This window comes from Lepidochelys kempii, chromosome 8 (genome assembly GCF_965140265.1).
Source record: "Lepidochelys kempii isolate rLepKem1 chromosome 8, rLepKem1.hap2, whole genome shotgun sequence".
Classification (NCBI taxonomy): Eukaryota; Metazoa; Chordata; order Testudines; family Cheloniidae; genus Lepidochelys; species Lepidochelys kempii.
Window position 1 is genome coordinate 97421110 of NC_133263.1, and position 21103 is coordinate 97442212.

At 40.9% G+C, this 21103-nt stretch overlaps 3 protein-coding genes across 18 annotated transcripts in view; 2 read left to right on the top strand and 1 right to left on the bottom strand.

The window, feature by feature from the left end:
- TUT4 (terminal uridylyl transferase 4) overlaps positions 1 to 11046 on the top strand; it is a 76177-nt gene extending 65131 nt beyond the window's left edge. For 13 of the 14 annotated variants that reach the window (XM_073357688.1, XM_073357694.1, XM_073357696.1 and 10 more), the window contains 4 exons: positions 1378 to 1478; positions 3417 to 3942; positions 6342 to 6515; positions 7592 to 11046. In XM_073357688.1, the coding sequence (XP_073213789.1) occupies positions 1378 to 1478; positions 3417 to 3942; positions 6342 to 6515; positions 7592 to 7683 (893 nt within the window). In that variant the 3' untranslated portion in view covers positions 7684 to 11046. Of the gene's footprint in view, positions 1 to 1377; positions 1479 to 3416; positions 3943 to 6341; positions 6516 to 7591 lie in introns of those variants that run through there. The other variant, XM_073357701.1, reaches the window with a different exon arrangement.
- Positions 11047 to 13491: 2445 nt separating this feature from the next.
- Positions 13492 to 18652, bottom strand: PRPF38A (pre-mRNA processing factor 38A). 2 transcript variants are annotated; one of them, XM_073357715.1, is made up of 10 exons: positions 18407 to 18651; positions 17776 to 17935; positions 16817 to 16938; positions 16084 to 16169; positions 15814 to 15924; positions 15145 to 15257; positions 14955 to 14981; positions 14779 to 14876; positions 14352 to 14400; positions 13492 to 14008 (listed from the first exon to the last, which is right to left on the bottom strand). In XM_073357715.1, the coding sequence occupies exons 1-10, from the start codon at positions 18534 to 18536 to the stop codon at positions 13966 to 13968; spliced, it is 939 nt and encodes a 312-aa protein (XP_073213816.1). In that variant the 5' UTR covers positions 18537 to 18651; the 3' UTR covers positions 13492 to 13965. The 2 variants fall into 2 exon arrangements, with proteins under 2 accessions (XP_073213816.1, XP_073213815.1); XM_073357714.1 differs by having other exon boundaries at positions 13492 to 14400; positions 18407 to 18652.
- A 92-nt stretch (positions 18653 to 18744) lies between these two features.
- ORC1 (origin recognition complex subunit 1) overlaps positions 18745 to 21103 on the top strand; it is a 35145-nt gene continuing 32786 nt past the window's right edge. For both annotated transcript variants that reach the window (XM_073357704.1, XM_073357705.1), the window contains exon 1: positions 18745 to 18892. The gene's annotated coding sequence lies outside the window, so the exon portion shown is untranslated. The remainder of the gene's footprint in view (positions 18893 to 21103) is intronic.

Here is a 21103-nt window from a genome sequence, read left to right on the forward strand (position 1 = left end):
AGGGTTTTTTGGCAAAAATTTCCCAATGATGCTAATGCTGGTAAAGTTCCACTGCTGGTAGCAATTCTTGAAGCTCTGATTTAGACGGGGCTTCCATGCCTTCTAGATAAGGAGTCTTGTTTACATGAGCATTCATATTGCTCAGAACAAGGTTAAACGGCCAGTTGTGTTGCACTCATTGCTAACACCTGTTTTCATTAATGGATAAATTTTCTGCTGTAGACAAGGCTAATGAGATTAAGTGATATACCTAAACCCATACAGTGAGTTTTGATTAGAACTCAGGAGTTTTTTGCTCCTGGTCCTTTGCTTAGTGTTATTCAAGATAGTTAAGTCCATAGCTGGCTGTGAAGAGTTACAGAGGGATCTCACTAATCTGGGTGACTGGGCAACAAACTAGCAGATGAAAATCAATGTTGATAAGTACAGAGTAATGCACATTGGAAAAAATAATTCCAACTATACATCCAAAATGATGGAGATTTAATTAGCCATTACCTGTCAAGAAGGAGATCTTGGAGACATCATGGATAGTTCTCTGTAAACATCTGCTCAATGTACAACAGCAGCCAAAAAAGCTAACTATGTTAGGAACCATCAGGAAAGGGGTAGATAAGACAGAAAATATCATAATACCACTACATAAATCCATGGTAATTCACACCTTGAATATTGCTTGCAATTCTGGTCATCCTATCTCAAAAAAGATATATTAGAATGGAAAAGGTACAGAGAAGGGCAACAAAAATGATTAGGAGTATGGAACAGTTTCCATAAGAGGAGAGGTTAAGGACTGGGACTGTTCAGCTTAGAAAAGAGACAGCTGGGGGGGGGGGGGCATGATAGAAGTCTATAAAATCATGAATGGTGTGGAGAAAGTGAATAGGTAACTTTATTTACCCCTTCATATAACATAAGAACGAGTGGTCCCCCGGTATAATAAATAGGCAGCAGGTTTAAAACAAATGTAAGGAAATACTTCTTCACACAATGCACAGTCAACCTTTGGAACTCATTGCCAGGGGATGATGTGAAGGCCAAAAGTCTAACTGAGTGCAAAAATTAGATAAGTTCATGGAGGATAGGTCCATCAGTCACTATTAGCCAAGATGGTCAGGGATGCAACCCCATGTTCTGGGGATCCCTAAACCTCTGACTGCCAGAAGCTGGGACTGGATGACAGGGGATGGACTGCTTGATAATTGCCCTGTTCTGTTCATTCCCTCTGAAACGTCTGGCAATGACCACTGTCAGAAGACAGGATACTGGGCTAGATGGAGCACTGGTCTGACCCAGGATAGCTTTTCTTAGTCTCTTAGAATGCATAGTCTCTTGATTTTATATTAAAACTTCTGTTTATGATATTTTCTTGTTTAGGTGCCCAGTTGGTCCGAAGCCTGGTAAATGCACAGCTAGTGACAGGGTCAGTTCAACAACAAGTGGAACGACCATTACGTACCAGACAACCGTCAGAATGTGTAAGTTCCAATTAGCTTGAAAGTTTTAAAATAAAATACTTTTAATTATAATGAAACCAGCAAACCTGGTCTGAGCTAGTAAAATGTTTGCACTAATTGCTCTGAATGACTTCTGGTTTTTATAATGACAACAATGCATTTACTCAACAGTACCAGCTACTGAAACTGATATCTGGTTTGCCATGCATTGTCATTTAGAGACCGCTTGTGGCAAGCTTCATTCTGGGCAACCAGCAGTTCTTAAAGGCCGGCCTTGCTACCGGTCAGACTAAACTAAGAGGCTTTGTGCCTAGTTATCATAGAGATGAGCTCACTAGAAATACACATAGATAAAACTAAATCTGAACTAGAGCACAGCTCAACTCAGCCATGCAAGGGACTGTGAATTGGTGATTTTCATAATTCTGTCTCTCCCCTAGCTTAAAAAGATGAAATAAGTCAGGGCCTTTCGATGATCAGTTGGGATGGTGACCATCAGGGGCAGGTAGAAAAAATGGGAAGCAGAAGGGAAAAGAAGTCTCATGATAGAATTCTCTATAACAGGTGTAGAGTCTTGGTAATATACCACCTCATTATAGTGATCTGCTAATATGGGTGGGTTACATGCCACCAAATACACTTTTACATTTTAAAAATGTCTATAGTAGTAAGTCCTCAGTTATATTTTTTAAAAACTTGTATAAGCTTTTAAACTAGAAGTTGTCTCTGCCAGTTCTCAACCCTTGCCTTCTCTTCCTGGTTTGATGAAACTGGCTGAGACTGATGCAGGAGTAACTGGAGTAGCAGCAGGGGGCAAGTGCTTTGCCTGTTGCATGTCATCCACCTCCACACTAAGGAGCCAATTTGTGGGCTGTCAATGTGGAAGAGAAACCTAGGGTTGGGAGAGATTTAAGAGAAGCGTTACTATTCTACTGGCTGCTGGAGGGAATAACCTGCTGACCTAGATAGAGAGAGGAGCAGACAAGGTAATCGACCAGGTTCAGGAACTCTGTAAAGAATTGTGCTAAGGGAGCAGGGAAATTCTCTCTTTCCTTGTCAGGCCAGTTCTTGGCATGCTCCTCTACCCTGTGGCAGCAACAAGCAGCTTTCCCTGGCTCTTCCCTACTCCTACGTTTATCTGCTGTATGGGAAGAGCTTGGAGAGAGAAAAAAGACAGCCTGCTCATGCTGTAAATACTTCGCCTCATAAGCCTGGCACCAAGAAGTAGTAGATGAGGCTGGGTCTTTGGAATGACAATTTCTCATTTGTTATTCTCAATGGTGGTGTTGTAGCTGTGTCGGCCCCCGGATCCTAGAAGGACAAGATGGGTGAGGTAATATCTTTTATTGGACCAGCGTCTGTTGGAAAAGTGTTCCAAAGCTTGTCTCTCTCACCAACAGAAGTTGGTCCAGTAAAATATATTACTTCACCCACCTTGCCTGTCTAATTTCTCATTAACAGGTTAAATAAAGATTCAAAAATTACTGGGTGTTTACTATGGAAACACTTACAAAAATGCATGTGGAGCTGAGAGCCACTCTTGAACTCTTTGCTGAGGAGGAAGGTAAACCTGTTGGGGTTTTGAGGGAATTAGTGATGTTCTGTGCTATAGAAGAAGAGGCAGGAAAGGACACTTCTGACCACAAATCAGAACCTGATGTTGGAGGAAACTAATAGTGGCTTAGGGCTGGCAGTTGCCCAGCATAACTTTTCAGACTGTGGGATGTGCCAAATGGCTTTAACAGGCCAAATTCTGCGCTGGTGAAAATGGAAGTCACTGGAGCTTTTTAATTTACACCAGCAGAGAATTTGGCTCAACATGTGTCAGAGCTCAGATAATGTGTTGGTGGGTAGTATTTACATTCCTTATGAGGAGTGTTATACGTCAGGTGCTTATTAAAGAGAAACATTAAATAGCTAGTGAACTAATGGAAATACGTACTTTTTTTTCCCCTCCAGTCTGATTCGCATCAGTCATCTTACTCTCCACAGCCTCAGCAATTTACACAGAATTCCTCTCAACCAGCCTCTATTAACCAGGCTCAGCCACAGCCAATGTCCCAGTCTAAGCACGTTCCACAGCCACAGCAGGGTGCACAGCCACCCCATCAGGTCCAGCTGCCTTTGTTTAACTTTACCCAATCTCCCCCAGGTCAGTATTCCACCTTGCATAACCTGGGACTACTTCAGATGCACCATCACCACCAAATTCAGCTTCCCAACACTTCGTGGCCTATTCATGGGCCCGTTATTCATTCTGCACCGGGTAACCCTCCTCATTCAACAAATGTTCCATTTTCTATGAGGTCTGGCAGCAGCAACACCACAAATAACCAGAGCAGTGTAAGCTTGAATGATCCCAGTATCATCTTTGCACAGCCTGCTGCCAGGCCCATGGGAATCCCCAGCACTTCTCATGAGGGACACTGGCACAACCCCGTGACTCCAAACTCACTGGTGAACAATGGCACTGTGGGGAATTCAGGTAACTCTTCTCTGTTGTATCAAACATCTCACACATTTTGTACAAATGCTAAATGTTACAGAACCAATTAACTCTCTAAATCTGTTTTACCCTAAAGAAATGTGAAGTTTAAAGAACTGAGTCACTGACATTGGCTGTACAATTTTTCCAGAAAAACTACATAAATCTGGGTTGGATATTAGGGGTTGGTGGTCCTGCCATTAGCATCCACAGGAAACATGGTGGCACTTTCCAGTGAGAAATCCAGTAGTATTAGTGTTGGCAGAAGGAAGTGAACCTTTACATCAATGTAAAAAAGGCAATGTTAATGCACCAATAAGGCTGAGAAATCAAGCACTCAGTTCAGAAAATTCCAATAATTAAATATGAACCTCAACCATAATTTTATGAATTTGTTTTCTCAGTTTATACCTTTATTATTATAATACATTAGACGCAAAAAGTTAAGTTAAAAGAACATTAATAAGGTTGCAAAGTCACATCCTCAAAAGTTAGGAAATGCCAGAATTAAGGTTGCCTGTACAACCTTAATTCAGTCCCCTTATGCAGAGGCCGGCTTAGACTACATTATCACGTACTATTTTTCTATAGCACCAATGCCTCATTCAGTGCACAGGACGCATGGTGTTAGTGAACAGCTATTCAATGTTTTTTTTCTTCCTCTTTGTTCAATGTGTGATCCTGCCTTGATTACTGCACACTATTCAAACCCTATTCTGAAGGCAGAATTATTAATTTCCTCATGGACTTTTCTGTGGTGCTTATCACTATAGTGTCTGAGGCCTTCATGAACATTAATTAATCTTCACAACACTTTTGTGAGGGGACTGAGGCACAGAGAGATTAAAGTGAAAAGTTTCCACTAATTTTAGGTGCCCAGTTTGGGAGTCCTAGGGCCTGAGTTTTCAGCATACTTAGCATTGTACAGCATTTTATATACTCAAGCACAGCTACTATTGAGTTCAGTTGAAGCTGTTAAGTGCTCAGCGCTTCTGCAAATCAGACCACAGGATTTCAAGTCAGATACCCAAAAAATGAGGAACACACAATTAATGACTGCCTCTGAAAAGTTAAGTGGCTTAAGTGGCATCACAGAGTTTCTCTGTAGCAGTGGCAGGGATAGAATCCAGTTCTCCAGGGCAGCATTCAAATACCTTAACCATGAGACGGTCCTTTCTCTTCTTGCAGCCCCTTGCCACATTCATTACACACCTTCCAGCTTTAGCAACAAATGAGGCAGAGGTTCTACAGACAACAGCCTCCTTTACTGCCTAGAGCACCATTCATCCTGTGTACTGAATAAGTCAGGGGTCCTGTGGAAAAAATGGTGTGTGATCTTGTAAAGACTCATTAGGGGACTGTATTAAGGTTGCACAGGGAACCTTAAATCTGGCATTTCCTAACAATTTGAGTGCTTTCTTTTAATACTATTTTTTGTATATAATTTGAATTTGATTTTTCATTTTTTAAAATCTTTTCAATCATGTGACAACCACATGGTTCATCAGCAATACCAGTCTGCGTAAATGCATATGTAAAAGCTTTTTTGCTTGAAGCAGTGAGAACTACATGAGAGTTGGTCTCTGATATCGCAGAAGGGTTGATACTATTAGTTTTATTAAAGAATATTTTGAAATTAATAAATATGGATCATTCATCTGATTATTTTTTAAAAAATGATATGTAATATTCTGTCTTCTGAAATTGTAAGGCAAACACACAAGAGGGGAGAGTTACGATTGAGCATTCAACATTAACTTTTGGAATGCCCTGACTTCTGAGTTCTCGATTTCTCATCCTTAATGTTCCAGTAATACTTGATTTGTGAATGGATTAGCATACGTACTGTATAGTACTTGAAGAGGTTTTTTAATACTTCTTTCTAGAATTATATATTAAGAGAAATTGGTATTGTATATGTATTGTATTAAGTTTATTAAACGTACAAAAATTAGTAAAATTCCATCACATCACTTCTTTTAAGGATCCAGTTTTGTAATAGGATGATTGCCCTCAGGTCACACTGACATCAGTGATGCTTGAAGATTTTTTCAGGATTAGATATAAACATTGTTTTTAAGAACCTGTTAGAGTAACATACAGTACATCTAATTTATTTTTATACTGACAGGCAAGATTTTATATCTTGATACTAAGTGCTAATTCAGCTTCTGGCACCAACAAGCTAATAGTATTACATTAAAAATTGAGTCATTAAGGTGACAAACAGTAGTTTTATGTGAAATATAATTTATTTATTAAGCTTTTAACTTTCCAAATCTGGCTGCTTTCAGTCCCACATAGTAATTTGTTGAGATGCAAATTGTATTTTATGACTGACTGTTTCATTATTTCATCTGAACTTTGCAATATGCTTTTCCCTTTCAATTGAAAAATAGATCAGGGTTTCCAAGGACAGTTTGGTAAAATGAACCCTCCTTCTGTCCCTTGGGACCATGGGACCCCTACCCATTTTCCTCTCCTCCGAGGAGTGTGGCCTTACAATATGCCTCAGAACTACATGCAGCAGGGAAATGCCAGCTATCCACCGAACAAACCTTTCTACCCTCAAGGTACTAGAATAAATAAATAAAAGCTGTGTCTCTCTTACTGTTTCAGTGGCTTAGAGGCTGATGAATCATGTTTCAAATACTTAGGTCCCCTGGAAGCACAATTTGAATTCCAACAGAGTCAACTCAACACTTCATCCTCACATAGTAGATCAATTGAAGTCTATGTTGGGATCTTTTTAAATGAGACTTTAAAATCCAAGATCCTATGTTCACTGCATGAGCACAAACATTCTATGGCACTTTCTGAAAGCATAGGGGTTTGCACTGCTTTCCTTGACCAGAATACCCCCTACTCCTTCCTGCCATCCATCCTTCTCTCCTGACTGTTGCCCCCAACAATAGAGCCACTTATATTTCAGTAGGGGTAAACCAATTCCTGTGTGTTATGCTCCATACCTGCAACTGTGTTACCCATGAATATTCCTCACTCACTATTGCTTGTGTTCCATACATCAATTTCAGGGACTACTTGCGTGAGTAAAGGTTAAGGGAATAGGCCCTTAAGGCCTAATCTTCAGCATGATGAGCACTCTCAACTTTTAGTGACTTCTGTGTAATCCTGCAGGGTTGGGCTCTTAGTTGATAAAGGACCTGATCTAAATCCCATTGAAGTCAGTGGAAAGTTGTCCTTTGACTCCCGTAGGAGTTGAATCAGGCCCAAAATTTGAAGGTGCCAGGATACTATGATGATGGACAATCTTATATAATATTAGAGAGAATCCTTAGGGTGAAAGTTCCAGTATGTAAGTCCAGTTATTTCCTTCACTTGCATCTATTGAATGAGTGAGGCCAACATTTCCATCTCTTCTGAAATTGCCCTGTTTTATCTCCTACTGTAACTTAAATGCATTCGGATAAACTAATGTGCAAATAAAAGTGTATCGATGACTCTGTGGGATATTCAGAGACTGGGTTAAAATAGTGCTGCCTTACAGATAGAGATTCCAGTTGTGCTGGTATCCAACGTACCGGTCAAGTAGATGCTTTTATTTATAAATATCTAATATATTGAATATAGCCAAGCACTTTTAAGTACATCTATTTTGCTAAAATAATTGTAATTCATTTTCTTTTAGCTGGTCCACTGATGCAGAATAACCAGCGGTTCTCGCTTCTGTCTCAAGGACTCCCACACTTGAATATGAATTACATTCAGCAGAAAAAATAAATGTAATGGGAGGGGGGGAAAAATCAGGTTCTGATTTAAAATCTTAATGCAACATCTTTAGATACAAGATTATTTAAGACTGTTTTTAAACTGTATCATTTGTATATAGATATGATCTATAGTTTTTACTAGTATCACAAAATTGAGTGATACAAATTTCATCTATTTTATTACCCTATTTTTAAGGGCAATTGTGTTTTGTTTTATCTTGGTAAACTGTAAAGAGAGAATTTTTAAAATTAAGTTCTTTATTTTCTATTAGCTGTATTCATACTTTGGTTGCTTCAGACTTTATATATATTGTTCTAAAAATAAAATTAGAAAGGGATTTCATGTGTTTTAAAAAAATTGTCACTTCTATTCTTTACAGAACTATGTAGTGCCAAAAATTTTTTTAAAAGAGAAAATAAAACAAAAGTGCAAAACCAGGGTTTAAGGTTTTTCCATACTTGTATATTGGAATGTGTTTGGTCCATATTTGGGTAATTAATATAACAAATAAAATATAGTTCCAGCTTAAAATCTTTTTGAAAGAAGGGATCTGAAAGCTGTAAGTGGCTTGGAAACCTGGGTCAGATATATTCAGAACCAAAATGTACCTGATCACTTCAAGTGTTTCTAAAATCATTACCATCACCATATACTATTACTGTATTTTACTGATCACACATTTTTCCTCTAAATGTACTCAGTATATATGGAGGAAGAGAGTGTACATCTGCTTCCACATTCACAAGCTTTAAATCCAATTATGTGCAAGTACTCAACAGGAATCAAGCTGTGCTGTGACACAGGGCCTCAGTCAAGGGGGAGAGGAACCGGTCATTAAGGTGATCCTTCAATAAATTGCATCTTGCGTGCTTACTGTGCATCATATACTCTGTAAGTTGATAGAGGCTTTAACCTGCAGGGATATATTCTGTCTTGACTTTTTAGAATTCATGCCTTTCAAAGAGGGAGGTGATTTCTTGTTGCTAATTTTTAGTCTTTCGTTTGACTTCCTTAGGACAATCTGACCCAAACCGCTGATTTGATAGCATAGCCAGTTTGTTGTGTAACAGTCTTAAAACTCCATTCTGAATTTACCTAGCTCTGTCAACTATTGTCTGACTTTATCTAATATGTTAAAAGCTGGTTGTGCTATTGCTTGCAGTCCTGAGCGTCTAGTCCCTGTGCTTGTATCTTACGTCTTTAGCATGCCATGGGCTGAAGGTTGTTTTCCAGATTATAGTAGCAGATTTGGATCAATCTATGAAATCTAGAAAAATCATCACAAGATACTCTTTTTGAGTGGAAAAAATTCCTTCCAAAGAGATTATTGTTCCCTACATGACCAACAACTGCACTAATTCTGCCCTTGGCCTTGAGAAAGCTTTGGGATGTGGAACTCACTAGTCTCCCAAAGAGCCATAGTTTCATATCATTAAAAATATTGACGGAATGATTGAGAGATGTAGTAGACATTCTTTTAAAAATTAGCTCCCTTTGAGTGTGTTGACCATGAGGTATCACTGATGTGGTGCCAGGCCCCAACTGGCACAGGTGGTGTAGTGCTTGACAGGATATCTTTTCTCTGAGTTGAGCATGGAGTATGAAGAGCTCTCTTTTGTGTGAAAGTTCAGTTGTTATCTGCTCCTTTTTAGGGTTGGTCACTAATCCAGTTGGAAGGAGGATGAAAAGATGGTTCCCTCACCATTTTGTATATAGCACTGAAGGCACGAGTGAGTCACAGACAATATGACCTGTCTACACACATCTATAACAAGAGATAGCAAAGGGATAGGGCATGAGATGAAAAGGGTGACTGTCATGAGAGGTGCTTAATGTTATGTATGTATGCTGTTAGTTTGTCTTTGGATTTGTAACAAATTCAGTATTAGGATGTGTGGACCGATTTAGAATAAAGGCTCAGTTCACTGATGATGCTCAAACTCTCCATCTTTGTATCTGACTAGGAATGGGGCCTAGGTGAGGGATAAATGCCTGAAATTCCATTTGGACAAGACAAGAGTTGATCATAGTAAGCATGGGGAATCCTCCAGAGGACACTTGTTTCTATTTGTTAATAGGGGATGCAATCCAATGTGGCCTTCTGGATCCCCAACTGCTTTTAGACAAAGTAGCGTTTTCCATCTGCATTTGGTGAGTAACCTTGCCACAGTTATTGATGTATTTGTTGTCTTCATCATCGATTATGGCCACATGTTCTACTTGTGGCTGCAACTGAAGACAATATGGAAACTTCAGCTAGTGCAAAACATTGCTGCTCAATTTGCTGGTGGTGGCGGATTCAAACAAGGAGCAGCCTGCCAGCATACTTGTCTACTGTGGCTTTCAGTTTGCTTCTGATTCCAATGCAAGATGTTGATTTGGACTGTCAGTCTCTTTCTGGCTATTCTTTAGACTCCCTCTTGCCAACACTTGAGATTTGCTTGGGCTAACAGGTTCTAGATTTAAATGACAGGATGCTCAGTAAGGGGCCTCAGATTCTGGAATTCACTTGCCACTGGTCCAACAAAGCCTGTATTTGTGGACCTCGGGGTACATTTTTAAGTCCCATCTATTGCACAGTCTTTTGCCCAAGATGATTTAGACATTTTTCTATATAGGGATCTTTTGGGTAACCCTAGCGCACCTCCTTGAATCAATTGGTTAGTGTCAGTTGATGTGTTAATTTTATAGCCATGTTTATTTGTAAGAGCATATAACACTTTTAAAATGATGAAAATTGCATATCCTTCCTCTGAATTTTTGTTTTTAAGGTAGTCTAAGCTAATGTTTCAGCTCTTGCCCCCTTGGCTTTGGAACAACATGCTTGTTCAGCTTTTTAGTTGCTAACCTCTTATTAAAGATAAACAGAAATGGTGACAGTACAGTTGTTCTCATTCAGATTTATTAAACAGGTATGGGCTTAGTCACTCCCCTCTTCCTGCTGATAGTTAATGAGGCAGATGCTGCTAGGAACACAGAAATTTCCCCCAGTGGATCATACTAGGAGTCCACCTATTTCAATATCAGTATTTCAACAGTGGCTAGTACCAGATGCTTCAGAAAAAGGTGCCCGAATCTCTGTAAGACTGTTATGGAATAACCCTGCCTTCGTGGAAGTTTCTTCCTCCTTCTGTTAGTGACAGGCTTATGCCCTGAAACATAAGCATCTTTAAAAAAAAAATCCTCTCTAACAATGGGTATTCTCATTAATCATATAAAACCCTTTTGAACTCTGCTAAGCTCTTAGACTTTGACACTTTATTGCACTGGTTGTTTAAAAAAATCCTTTCAGTTTAAAATGCATTGCTGTTTAGTTTCATTGGATAAACCCTTCTTCTTGTAAAACTAGACAATAAACAACATTTGATTTACCAGGCCTCGTCTTTTCAATTTCAGTTAACAGAGGAATATTTTTATGGCCCTTTATATGATGACTGACTTCTGTTTTATCTCCTCCTATATCGTTTTTAAGACGGTGACCAAACCTGAACTCAGCATTCCTCGTGAAGATGCTCTACTGATTTAGATGGCATATTCTCATCTTTCAGTCCTTCATACATCAACATTTTGTTTGTGTTTGAACACTGCTGTGCGTTGAGTAGTAACTACCTCCCTGGTTACTCATGTAAGGCTCAGTGCTCTGTAAAGTCACCCCTAAAGCCTTTTTATTTTTTAAGAGTTGCTAAAGTGTTTTTAAGCAGAATAGGCTCTGCTCTCCAGTCACTGATTTTAATGAGTGCATATTTATTAGCAGCTCAGCCACTTCATTCAGCACTTGAGTGACCGGTCCTAGTGATTTGTTGCTATTTAATTTATCAGCCTGTTTCAGTACTACTTTATTCTTCAGTCTCTGCTGATACCTTGATTACTGCAATTTCTACAGTGTCTTTATTAATATAGTTAGTAACTTGAACTATTTAAGACACACCTGGAAAGAACACCGAGTCACTTGGAGAACTCTGGTTAGGGTTGCTGCGATTCTACACTGAAGAATTTGACTTCAAAGAATATGTGATCAGCATTCGGCAGAAGAAACTACTAACCACCTTTGAGAAACAGTGGACATCCAAATGCATTGCCATTGAAGGTACCTTTTGTTGAATTTCTGTTCTGTTATGCAACAAAACCATGAATACGTGCTTGGGGATCTGATCTCCCATTGATGCACAGGATCTTTACATGGGGAACTTCCATTAATGATGATGAGACTTTGGTTTGCAAATCCTACAGCATACGTAGATGGGACAATAGACCCCTAACTTTTAATATTTCTTCTGTACATAATTCACATCTATTGCAATCAATTGATACACCCATTGCAATCAATAACCTCTCTCCACTGTCATCTGCAATGTAAAGAAATCTCATCTGTAATGAGCCTGATCCTTGACTGCACATGTAATGTGATAGTCTCCCTCCTCATGTCCTACCTTTTGTTATACATAAAGAATAACTTTTCATGGAATTTGTTGATTTCTTACCAGCCATAGTTCAATTTTTATTTACTTCATTTATTGTGGATTTCACTGTTGCAAAAGGTACCTGCTTTGGTTTGAGTGACCTCTGCTGTTCAATGAAACATACTTATCTACACTTGATAAGTTTAACCTGTGTCCTCACTGCTGTGTGTGTGGGTTACTAGTCCAAGCAAAAGTCTCATGCAGGCATTAGCCTATAGCCCCAAGTGAGCCAACTAACTTGAGTTGAAAACACCACCAAACTCAGCTGACACGTTTTTGTGTGTGGAGGGGAGAATTAGAGACAAAACCCAGGCTTAACTGCAATTAAGACACAGCTTAAGTGGTCAAGGGGGTCAGCCCATCCTGTTTTGTGCAGTTCTGGCTTACGTGGTTGATGCAATTGCTTCAGATTCTATGCTTTTTGTTAACTGCTATAAGCTTCATGGTTATGAACAAACCTTCCAAATATAACACTAGAAACTGATGCAGTGTTTTCTCCCTGAGTCTGCACAAGGACAGTCTGAAACAATGGCTCTAACAGTAAATGCACCCACAACCCCTCAATTTCATTAGGTGTTAATTCTTAAGCAGAGGGCTCATAATATAACTATTAGCTACTTAATTACAGCTAATTTTAGTGCAGAGAGATGGGAAGAAAGTGTAAAAGGAAAAACACACACAGAGGAAGAATAAAGGATGGATCATGCAGTGAAGCCTTTCCTCCCAGTGATGCTGAATGTGACAGTCATGTACCAAATAAATGACAATTAAGACTTCAGTTACTATTCACAAACCTCAAGTTGTTCTACTCAAAACTTTGTGCCACTCAGATCATCAGTAGGAGAAAGGACTGTATACTCCTACAACTATACACTTGAAACTGTTTCTCTAAACTTTGATCCAAATGATATGAACAGTTTATGCACATAACTGTAGTCAATTACTACATTAGACTGAGTTGCCCATTTGAGCTAACGCTTGCCCAATTTCCTGAGTTGGAAGCTAGTATTAGAAGTGTACTAGCTGTTTATATGCTTGATTTATTTAACATGTTACGATAAAAATGGTTTAAGTATAAAAAAAGCAATGCGATTTGTTAGGCTAGAACACTGAGGGGTTTTTAATAACTAGAATTTCTTAGTAAATAAGAGTTGAGGGTTGCAACTCTGAGCTCTGCGTGCTGTAGCCACTTTGACTCCACCTGCCTGTTAAATGTGTATTCAGTGTTGAATGGTTACTGATATACTTTGCTTATAACACATACAGACCTACTATCACCAAAAATGTAACATACAAACAAGTAGCATTGCTACACATTGATAGTTTGTCTCATGAAGGAGATTTACCAAATAGCTGATTAATCCTATAACAAATATTTATAGAAATGTTTTCAATACATTTGGCAGTGTTTGTGTAAATGAATACAAACAAAGTAATATGGGAACAGCAAGTGGCCTTTAGGAACAAGAGCATTTAATAACAATTTTAAAAAATGTACAAAGTATTTTAAACAACTTGATCTTGCTCTTATATTTTACACTGGCTTTCAAGAAAGCCATTTAAAAACAACAACCATCCTCCCACTAAGAAATGCTTTCTACTAGGAGGATAAACGAATAGTGTACATTAAAAGTTTCCCTGCCTTTAAAAAAAAAAAAAAAAAAAGCTCTTTTACAAGAAGGGGATAAACGGGTGGTTGGAAGGAAGATTTTAAAAAAAATCTGACTGCTAAAGCAGCCAGTACATATCCTGCTGTTCCATAATGTAAATAGGTCACTATCTACAAACATTATAGTTCAAGGTCCCTAAACTGCCTAGTGGATTTAGTCCATTATTCATTCCCTCGCCGACTCTTCTTATGGCTTTTCTTAGATCTGAAACAGCAACAAAATTACTTATGTCGTGTGTTAAAGATAATCTGAGACAACAGAAATTGTACATTGTTTTATGCAGGACAAACAACGTTACTATCATTCCAGTACTGGCACTGAGGATGCATCACTCCATGCTTAATAGAGAAAGCTGCCCCACAAGCTGTCTTGGCTTTAAAAGACCAATGATAGGAGAAAGGTGATATGAGAAGTCAGTACCCCCAAAAGTGGTGTGAAAAATCTCAAAAGTTCAGGTTCATTGTAAAGAAAGAAGCCCCTGTATTTGTTTGGAGGGACACTTTCACATAAAGGGACATCTTTAAGAAATAAGACAGCTAGCCTATACCTTTCAGGTGACTTAGAATGGCTTCTGTGTCGGTGGCTACGATGATGCCCTGTTGAGATAAAAGGTAAATTACTTGTGTGGTAATCATGAGCAGAACAATTACATGTTTAATTCTCCGTTTCCATTAACGCAGTCTGTGTCAATACCCTATGTAAAATGTCAAAAAATAGCTGAACACTTGTCCTCAGTGGGCAGTTAACTTTAAAATTTCTTCATAGATACTGAGTTAGTGGTAGAGCTATTTGAAAAATAAACAAACTTACATTGCAATCTCACATATTAAACCAGTTTGCAAAGTGTAACTATACAACTTGAGCCATTTAATAAGCTAAACATATTTACTAGCTGACAGCAGGAACTAGATTTTTCCACCACCAGGTACATTTCTGACACGCTTGCCATAAGTCACTAATAAGCACTAGAGTACCTGGAGATTTAGATCTTGATCTGTGGCGCCTCTCCCTGGACCTGCTCCGGTGTCGCCTTGGGCTTTTGCTGCGATGTCTCTCCCGACGTGGGGAGGGGCTAGTAGGAAGAAGACTGTTAGACAACTGAATTTTAAACAATTTTTATAATGCAGTTTTAAAGCAATAACTCTCCTACCTTCTCCTCTTTGGAGATCTGCTTCGCCTGTGAATTAAAAAGGAAAAAATAGAGTGGATGGATTTTTCAGAACTTTGGTGAAGCATTCACACAACTCACTAACAGTTTTAATTCTTTGCAAACATCACCAGATAAATATTATTTTGGGTGAAACTGTTTATAACAAAAAAAGATGGTTTAAATACATCACCTTCTTGGAGACCTGCTTCGACTCCTCCTGTATCGCAGAGCTGGAGATCTGCGGGGTTTATCTAGGTCTCTGTAGCCTCTTCTGCGATGATCAGGGGAAGGTGCCCTCTCCAGCTGAAAGCATTGCAAAAATATACAATTTTGTAAGAATCCCCTGACCTTCATATTAGTTATGAACCAGGATGACCAAGCAACCATTCAAAGATCAGTAGCTTCTACTCAAACGAAGTACTTTAAATAAAATGAAACTGCCTGGCTTTGATGATTGTGTGGTATACACATACATTGAAATTAAGGCAACCCCTATCTTGCTTCTCTCTTACCCTCCAAAAAACTATATCAAAATGGACAAACTAAAAAAATCTGACCATCATAAGCTGATAATTTTTTATAGGAATCCATTTAAATAGGAAAGAGTAGATTCAAGTTAGTAGAGTTCAGCAAAGAATAATCCTGAATAGAGTATTTTGCTGCTATTTTATGACCAAGAAAATTTCCATTGGCATGGTACATGAAGATTTCTTCTCCACTCATGTGAGGACTACAGGTAAAGGTCAGGCCTCCCCACTTCAGTTAGAATCATCTGAGAGCAGTTTACTGCATAAGAGATTTCAGCACCAAAAGTAAATATCTCTTTAAAATAACAGAAACTGTGGGCTAATTCACAAACCTTCTCATCTTCCTCCTCCTCCTCCTCACTGGACTCTACATCATCCATATCTTCTTCTAAAGCACTAACCCGAGTCTCTAGTTGTTCCGCTTCTTCCAGAACATAACGTTTCTAAAAGAAACACCAAGTTTTCATCTTATATAATCCAAATACGAACATACAGTACATCAAAATCAGACTAACTTTGCACTTGACAGGCCCTTAAGCTGGTAATTTAGAAAGCTCCTAATGTGCTATCATTAACAAGGCATTGATTACCAGCCTACATACCTGCAGTCGAGGCAAAATGATATCACACACACGTTCACTGTGAAGGAGTTCATCAATAAACTCATCCACATGCATCAGCTCAAATTCTGGAAGAAAAATAATTAGTATTTAGAGCAGTCACCTTTACCCTAAAAGAAAAGGAGTACTTGTGGCACCTTAGAGACTAACCAATTTATTTGAGCATGAGCTTTCGTGAGCTACAGCTCCTCCTTTTCTTTTTGCAAAGACAGACTAACACGGCTGTTACTCTGAAACCTTTACCCTAGTTACTCGCATTTAACATTTGTGAGTCATTCCATGCAAAGTGCTGAATAAAACTAATCCTCAAAGTTCCAAGGGCTGGGAAGATTATTAAAACTATTTTATAGATAAGGAGATCATGGCAGAGCTAAAATTCCAAAGTTCCAATTCTGTGCTCTGGTCATACCTCTCTTCCCTTGTCTACTGAAAATCAATTCCATGTTACAAACAAACAAGTTGAAGACACGTACACAGAATCAAGGCAGCTGATTTAATACTGCCTAGGCAATGTAGCATGTCTAGGATCAGTGAATGAACAGCAGTAATCAGTGAATAAATACAAAAGCAATATACCAGAGAGATACTCTTCCCCCACATACTTTAGCCTATGTTGATAAAGTATACAATTAGCATTGCAGACGTCTAGATTCCTGATAAAAGGCAGTCTATGCTGCAGTACCTAACGCTGGTTACATAAGCAATTCATACATACCCCCATTTCTGTTTTGACTTTTTATTTTTCTGTAGTCATTGTACAGTGGTTCAAGGTACTTGTAGCAGTCAATGGCAGTGCCAGTCAATCTCATATACAATGCACCAAGCATTCTGACATATCTGGAACACAAAATGTCACATAGTAGTTTACAAATCTGATCATTCTGCACAGATAATCTAAAACTCTACATTTTTCTCAGAGGCAGACTGATTTAGTACAATAAACACAATATGGGAGACTGCTCAATTTTTCTCATTTAGTATCCAGTCCCACAAGCCCCTACGTGGATTTTGCACATGCAGGGACTGCATTATCAGTCTCGCAGCTGAAGAAAATGCTAGACCAGTGATACTCAGACTGAGTCTTAAATGCCTCTCCTGTGGCTCTTTGCAGCACATGATATTAAAACATTGTTTTAAGTATTAACCAATTCCATGATATGATAAGATAATACTTGGGTCAGTCATTTTACTGTGAGAATATATAAATTAAATATTTCCTGTCATACTGTTTAAATATGAATATATATACTGTAGTAAATGAAACAATGACTTCACACTACTGTGGCTCTTTTAGGTAATGCTGATCACTAATTTGGCTCCTGAAACACTGAGGTCTGAATATCACTATGCTAGAGGAAACAGGTGAATCTGATCACCTTAAACACAAGTGAGTGTAATGGTAGAAAGGAGAAATGGTGTCACTGAGATGAGTAGTTGTAACAGGGAAATTTGCATGGTGTGGAGCACATTTTTGGAGAGCAGGCATGGAGAAATGCATGATTTGTCCAGAGGACTCTACTATGAACAATGCATGGGAGAAAGACTATTAACTGGCTTCCTACTGCTGCCAAGCCTGGCACTCCAAGCCACTTTATCTATATTACCCATTCTTTTCCTGTTTGCTTTCAGTTTGTGTCTCTGATATGACAGCTAAAGAAAACAACATCTGCTTACTTGAAATCCTCATTCTTTATAAACTCAACAATGATGTCCTTTTCAGGCTGGATCTGCAGCATTTTCAGGGTCAAGCAGAGGAATGGTGTAGGCTTGATGTTTCCACCATAAACGCCACCAACATATCTCAGTTCCATGGCTTTATCCACCACCAGCTCAGCTAGAGTAGGGGGTTACGAAAGGAATTACAGGCTTTAAACTAGAGCTAAGCACGTTGTCAGCTCTTAACGAATATCATCACCCCTTCTAGAGCCCTAGCGGGGCTCGGGGCAGAGCACAGGAGGGGGATTTGGCCGACTCACGCTGCCCGGGGCGGGGGTGGGGAACAGGCCTCTGGGTCCTCACCAGAGCAGGCGGGGGGGTGAGAGGACTCAGTGCCCGGGCTGGTAAGCGCCAGGAAGGATTCTGCCAGCCTGGGTCACCGCCTGCGCCCACATCAGGGGCCCAACAGGCCGACCCCGCGCAAGAGCCCCCTCCAGCGCTTGGGCTCGGGGATGCGGATGGGGCCGACGACACCCCGCCAGCCTCCCCCCGAAACCCCAGCACCGGGCAGGCTGGGGCGCCGCCGCCTCTACCCTGGCCCTTCCAGCCCCGCTTCCTCCCCCGGCCCGGCCCGGCCCGGCCCCCCTACCAGTGAGGCCGAAACACTCCTCCTTCCAGTACTTGGACTCATAGATGCGGGTGCGGATGATCTTCTCCACCAGGTACTGCGGGTTGGTGCCGTGGATGCTGTGCGCGTCCTTCACCGTCCGGTTCGCCATGGCCGGACCGAGAGGAAAAAGGAACGAACGGACTTGAACACCAAGGCGCTCACATTCTTCCGCTTCCGGGGAGCACGACTCCGCTTCCGCCGAGATCCCTCGCTTCACTTCCGGGTCTGTCTCGCGGCGCGGGGGAGGGGAGGAGTTTGTCTTGTCGCCGCTCGCCGGCTGCCATCTTAGCTTCGGGCAACCCGCCCGCTACGGGCTTCATTGCGCCCGGAACCAAGATGGCGGCAGGGCGCGCTTGCTCGCTCCCGCGCGCGGGGGGTGGGCGGAGCTTGCAGCTGGGTTTGGCGCGAAATTCTATCCTGTGACTCGGTCATCGCGAGCCACCGAGCCGGCCTGGGGCTGAGCAGGTGAGGAGCGGGGGATGCTGCGCGGGGTCCCCCGTTGTAGGAAGGCTCGCGGGGAGAGCCCCGGGAGCGGCCGGAGCAGGCCCGGCTTGTTGACCTCTCTCCGCGGTGGCGGTTGGTAGAAACCCCGTGGAGCGCTGCTCCTGCTTCCTCCTTCCCTTTGTTTCCCTCAGCTATAGGGTCCCTAGGGAGCCTCTGCCTGGGGGTCTCAGTGGTGGGGGGCAATGGCCCAGGCAGGTCCCCACCCCAGTCTGACACCTCCTTGGTTCCTTGGCTTAGAAAACAGCAGCTGTGACTTTGGCCTTGTCTACACGTGGCGTTACTCTAGAATTATTGTGCTTTAAATTCACGCCCACCCTTAATCCGGATTAATTTTCCAGTGCGGACAAATCCTTACTTGTTGGAATTTTGCCTAGCATTCGCTCGGGGCTTGTCTAGGCAAGCGTTTAGATCTAACCTGCTGCGCCCTAAGTGTCCATGTGGAGCGTGCTGCTGTGCTGCAAAAGTTCCCTGGTGCATTTTAATCGACTCCAGTTTCAAAGCAGGGCAGATGAAAGCGCATTAAGGAACTGATCTCCATGTGGACACTTAGGGCATAGTTGCCTAGATTTACGCCACAGTTTGCTGCAAACTAAGGCCACGTCTACACTATGGGCACTACAGTGGTACGCAGCGTCAGGGTTTAAATTCTCAGAGATTATTTCCTGGAGCCTCTCACACCTCCACCTCCCCCCCCCACACACACACACACAGATTCGGGGCTGCAGGGGCAGGGATCTCATGGCTTTAGCCTCGCCCGGGAGGTGGAGTGGGGGGTGCATCTGGCCTTCTGCTGTGGGTTTGAAAATATTTACCGGAACTCCTCCTCCCCCCCCATAGGGCTAAAGCCCCAAGACCCCGTCCCACACAGCTGAATTTAAGCCTTGTACTGCCCTATAGCGCCATAGAGTTTCCACTCAGTGAAGGAAGGGTTTTTTCCATTACTATAAGTAGTCCACCTCCCCAAATGGCAATAGCTAGTTGATGGAAGCGTTCTTTCATGATCTAGCTGCTACGCTGGGGGATAGGTTGGCATAGCTACAACACTGGGGTGTGAATTCTTCATGCTTCTGAGAAACGTAGCTATATAGATATAAATTTTAAGTGTAGACAAGGCCTAAATTTTCATGTAGACAAGCCTCAAGTCTAACCGAGGCTGGAGCCCTGCCTGGTGCTTTTTCGTGTCTTGCATAAATCTGACATCTCGAAATCTTAGGTCGACCTAGCTACCTTGTTCAGGGCTGTGAAAAATTTCACGCCTGATGCAAAGTAATTAGGTTGATCTAACCCCCACTGAAAACTCCAGTATGGTGACTGAAGTATTATTCTGTTGACCTAGCCCCTGTCTCTCAAGGTGGTGGATTTACTACAACCACAGGAAAAAAAAACCTTCTGTTGCTGTAGTATGTTTCTATGCTACAGTGGTGTAGCTGCAGCACTTAAATTGTAGCTATACCCTAAATAACCTGGGGAAGATGGTTATGGGTCACAGACCTTGGGTGTAAATAAAACCTTTAAGTGCACCATGCTGTCAGGGTTCTGTGAATAGTGTATTTCAGAAAAAAAATACTTTAAAAATCTTCTTGTGTTTGAAAAGATTTTACTGGTACTTTAGTCTGCATGAGTGCAGCAAATTGTGGGATCTGGACCAAAACCAGCCTTTTTTGAACAGAAGACTTTAAATATATCAATTTCTGGTGGTTGGTGGACCCACACCATCAATTTCTGCAGAGTTTGAAGGGATGAGTCTGAAAATGTTTTATCTTCTATTGTTACAGTAATCTTAAGTGTTGTTTGTAACAGACTAGAGAAAAAATTCTTTTCAGGGCTCTGGGTATATCTCAGCATATCAATTCTTTGCCATTGCAGGAGTCTTGGGCACTGGTACACCTCAGTCTCTTCTGTTTTTTGCATGTGGCACACAATAGTTCAGTCTCCTGAGGGTTATAATACTGTAGTTTAATCCTGGTTATTGGATTCAATACATGGGTAAATGTGTGGGGTTTAGTGGCCACGAGATGATCAGATGGTCCCTTCTGGCCTGGCAGCTCTTTTTGTATAAATTTCAGTTTCCTCTTGTGTTTGTGTGGGTCTTTGACACAGTAACAGAAAGAAAAACATTTCAAATGGGCCCATTGTCCTAGATGCTATACAGAGATAGATCCCAGACAGGAA

What these genes read in the sequence shown, in the direction of transcription:
- PRPF38A (XM_073357714.1), bottom strand. Translation starts at nt 18,536, where the DNA reads ATGGCGAACCGGACGGTGAAGGACGCGCACAGCATCCACGGCACCAAC. An exon ending in AAGTCAAAACAGAAATGGGG is followed by an intron (nt 16,170 to 16,816) that starts GTATGTATGAAT and finishes TTTTTCTTCCAG; the next exon opens with AATTTGAGCTGATGCATGTG. An exon ending in CGAAGCAGGTCTCCAAGAAG is followed by an intron (nt 14,982 to 15,144) that starts GTGATGTATTTA and finishes TTTAATTCACAG; the next exon opens with GCGAAGCAGATCTCCAAAGA.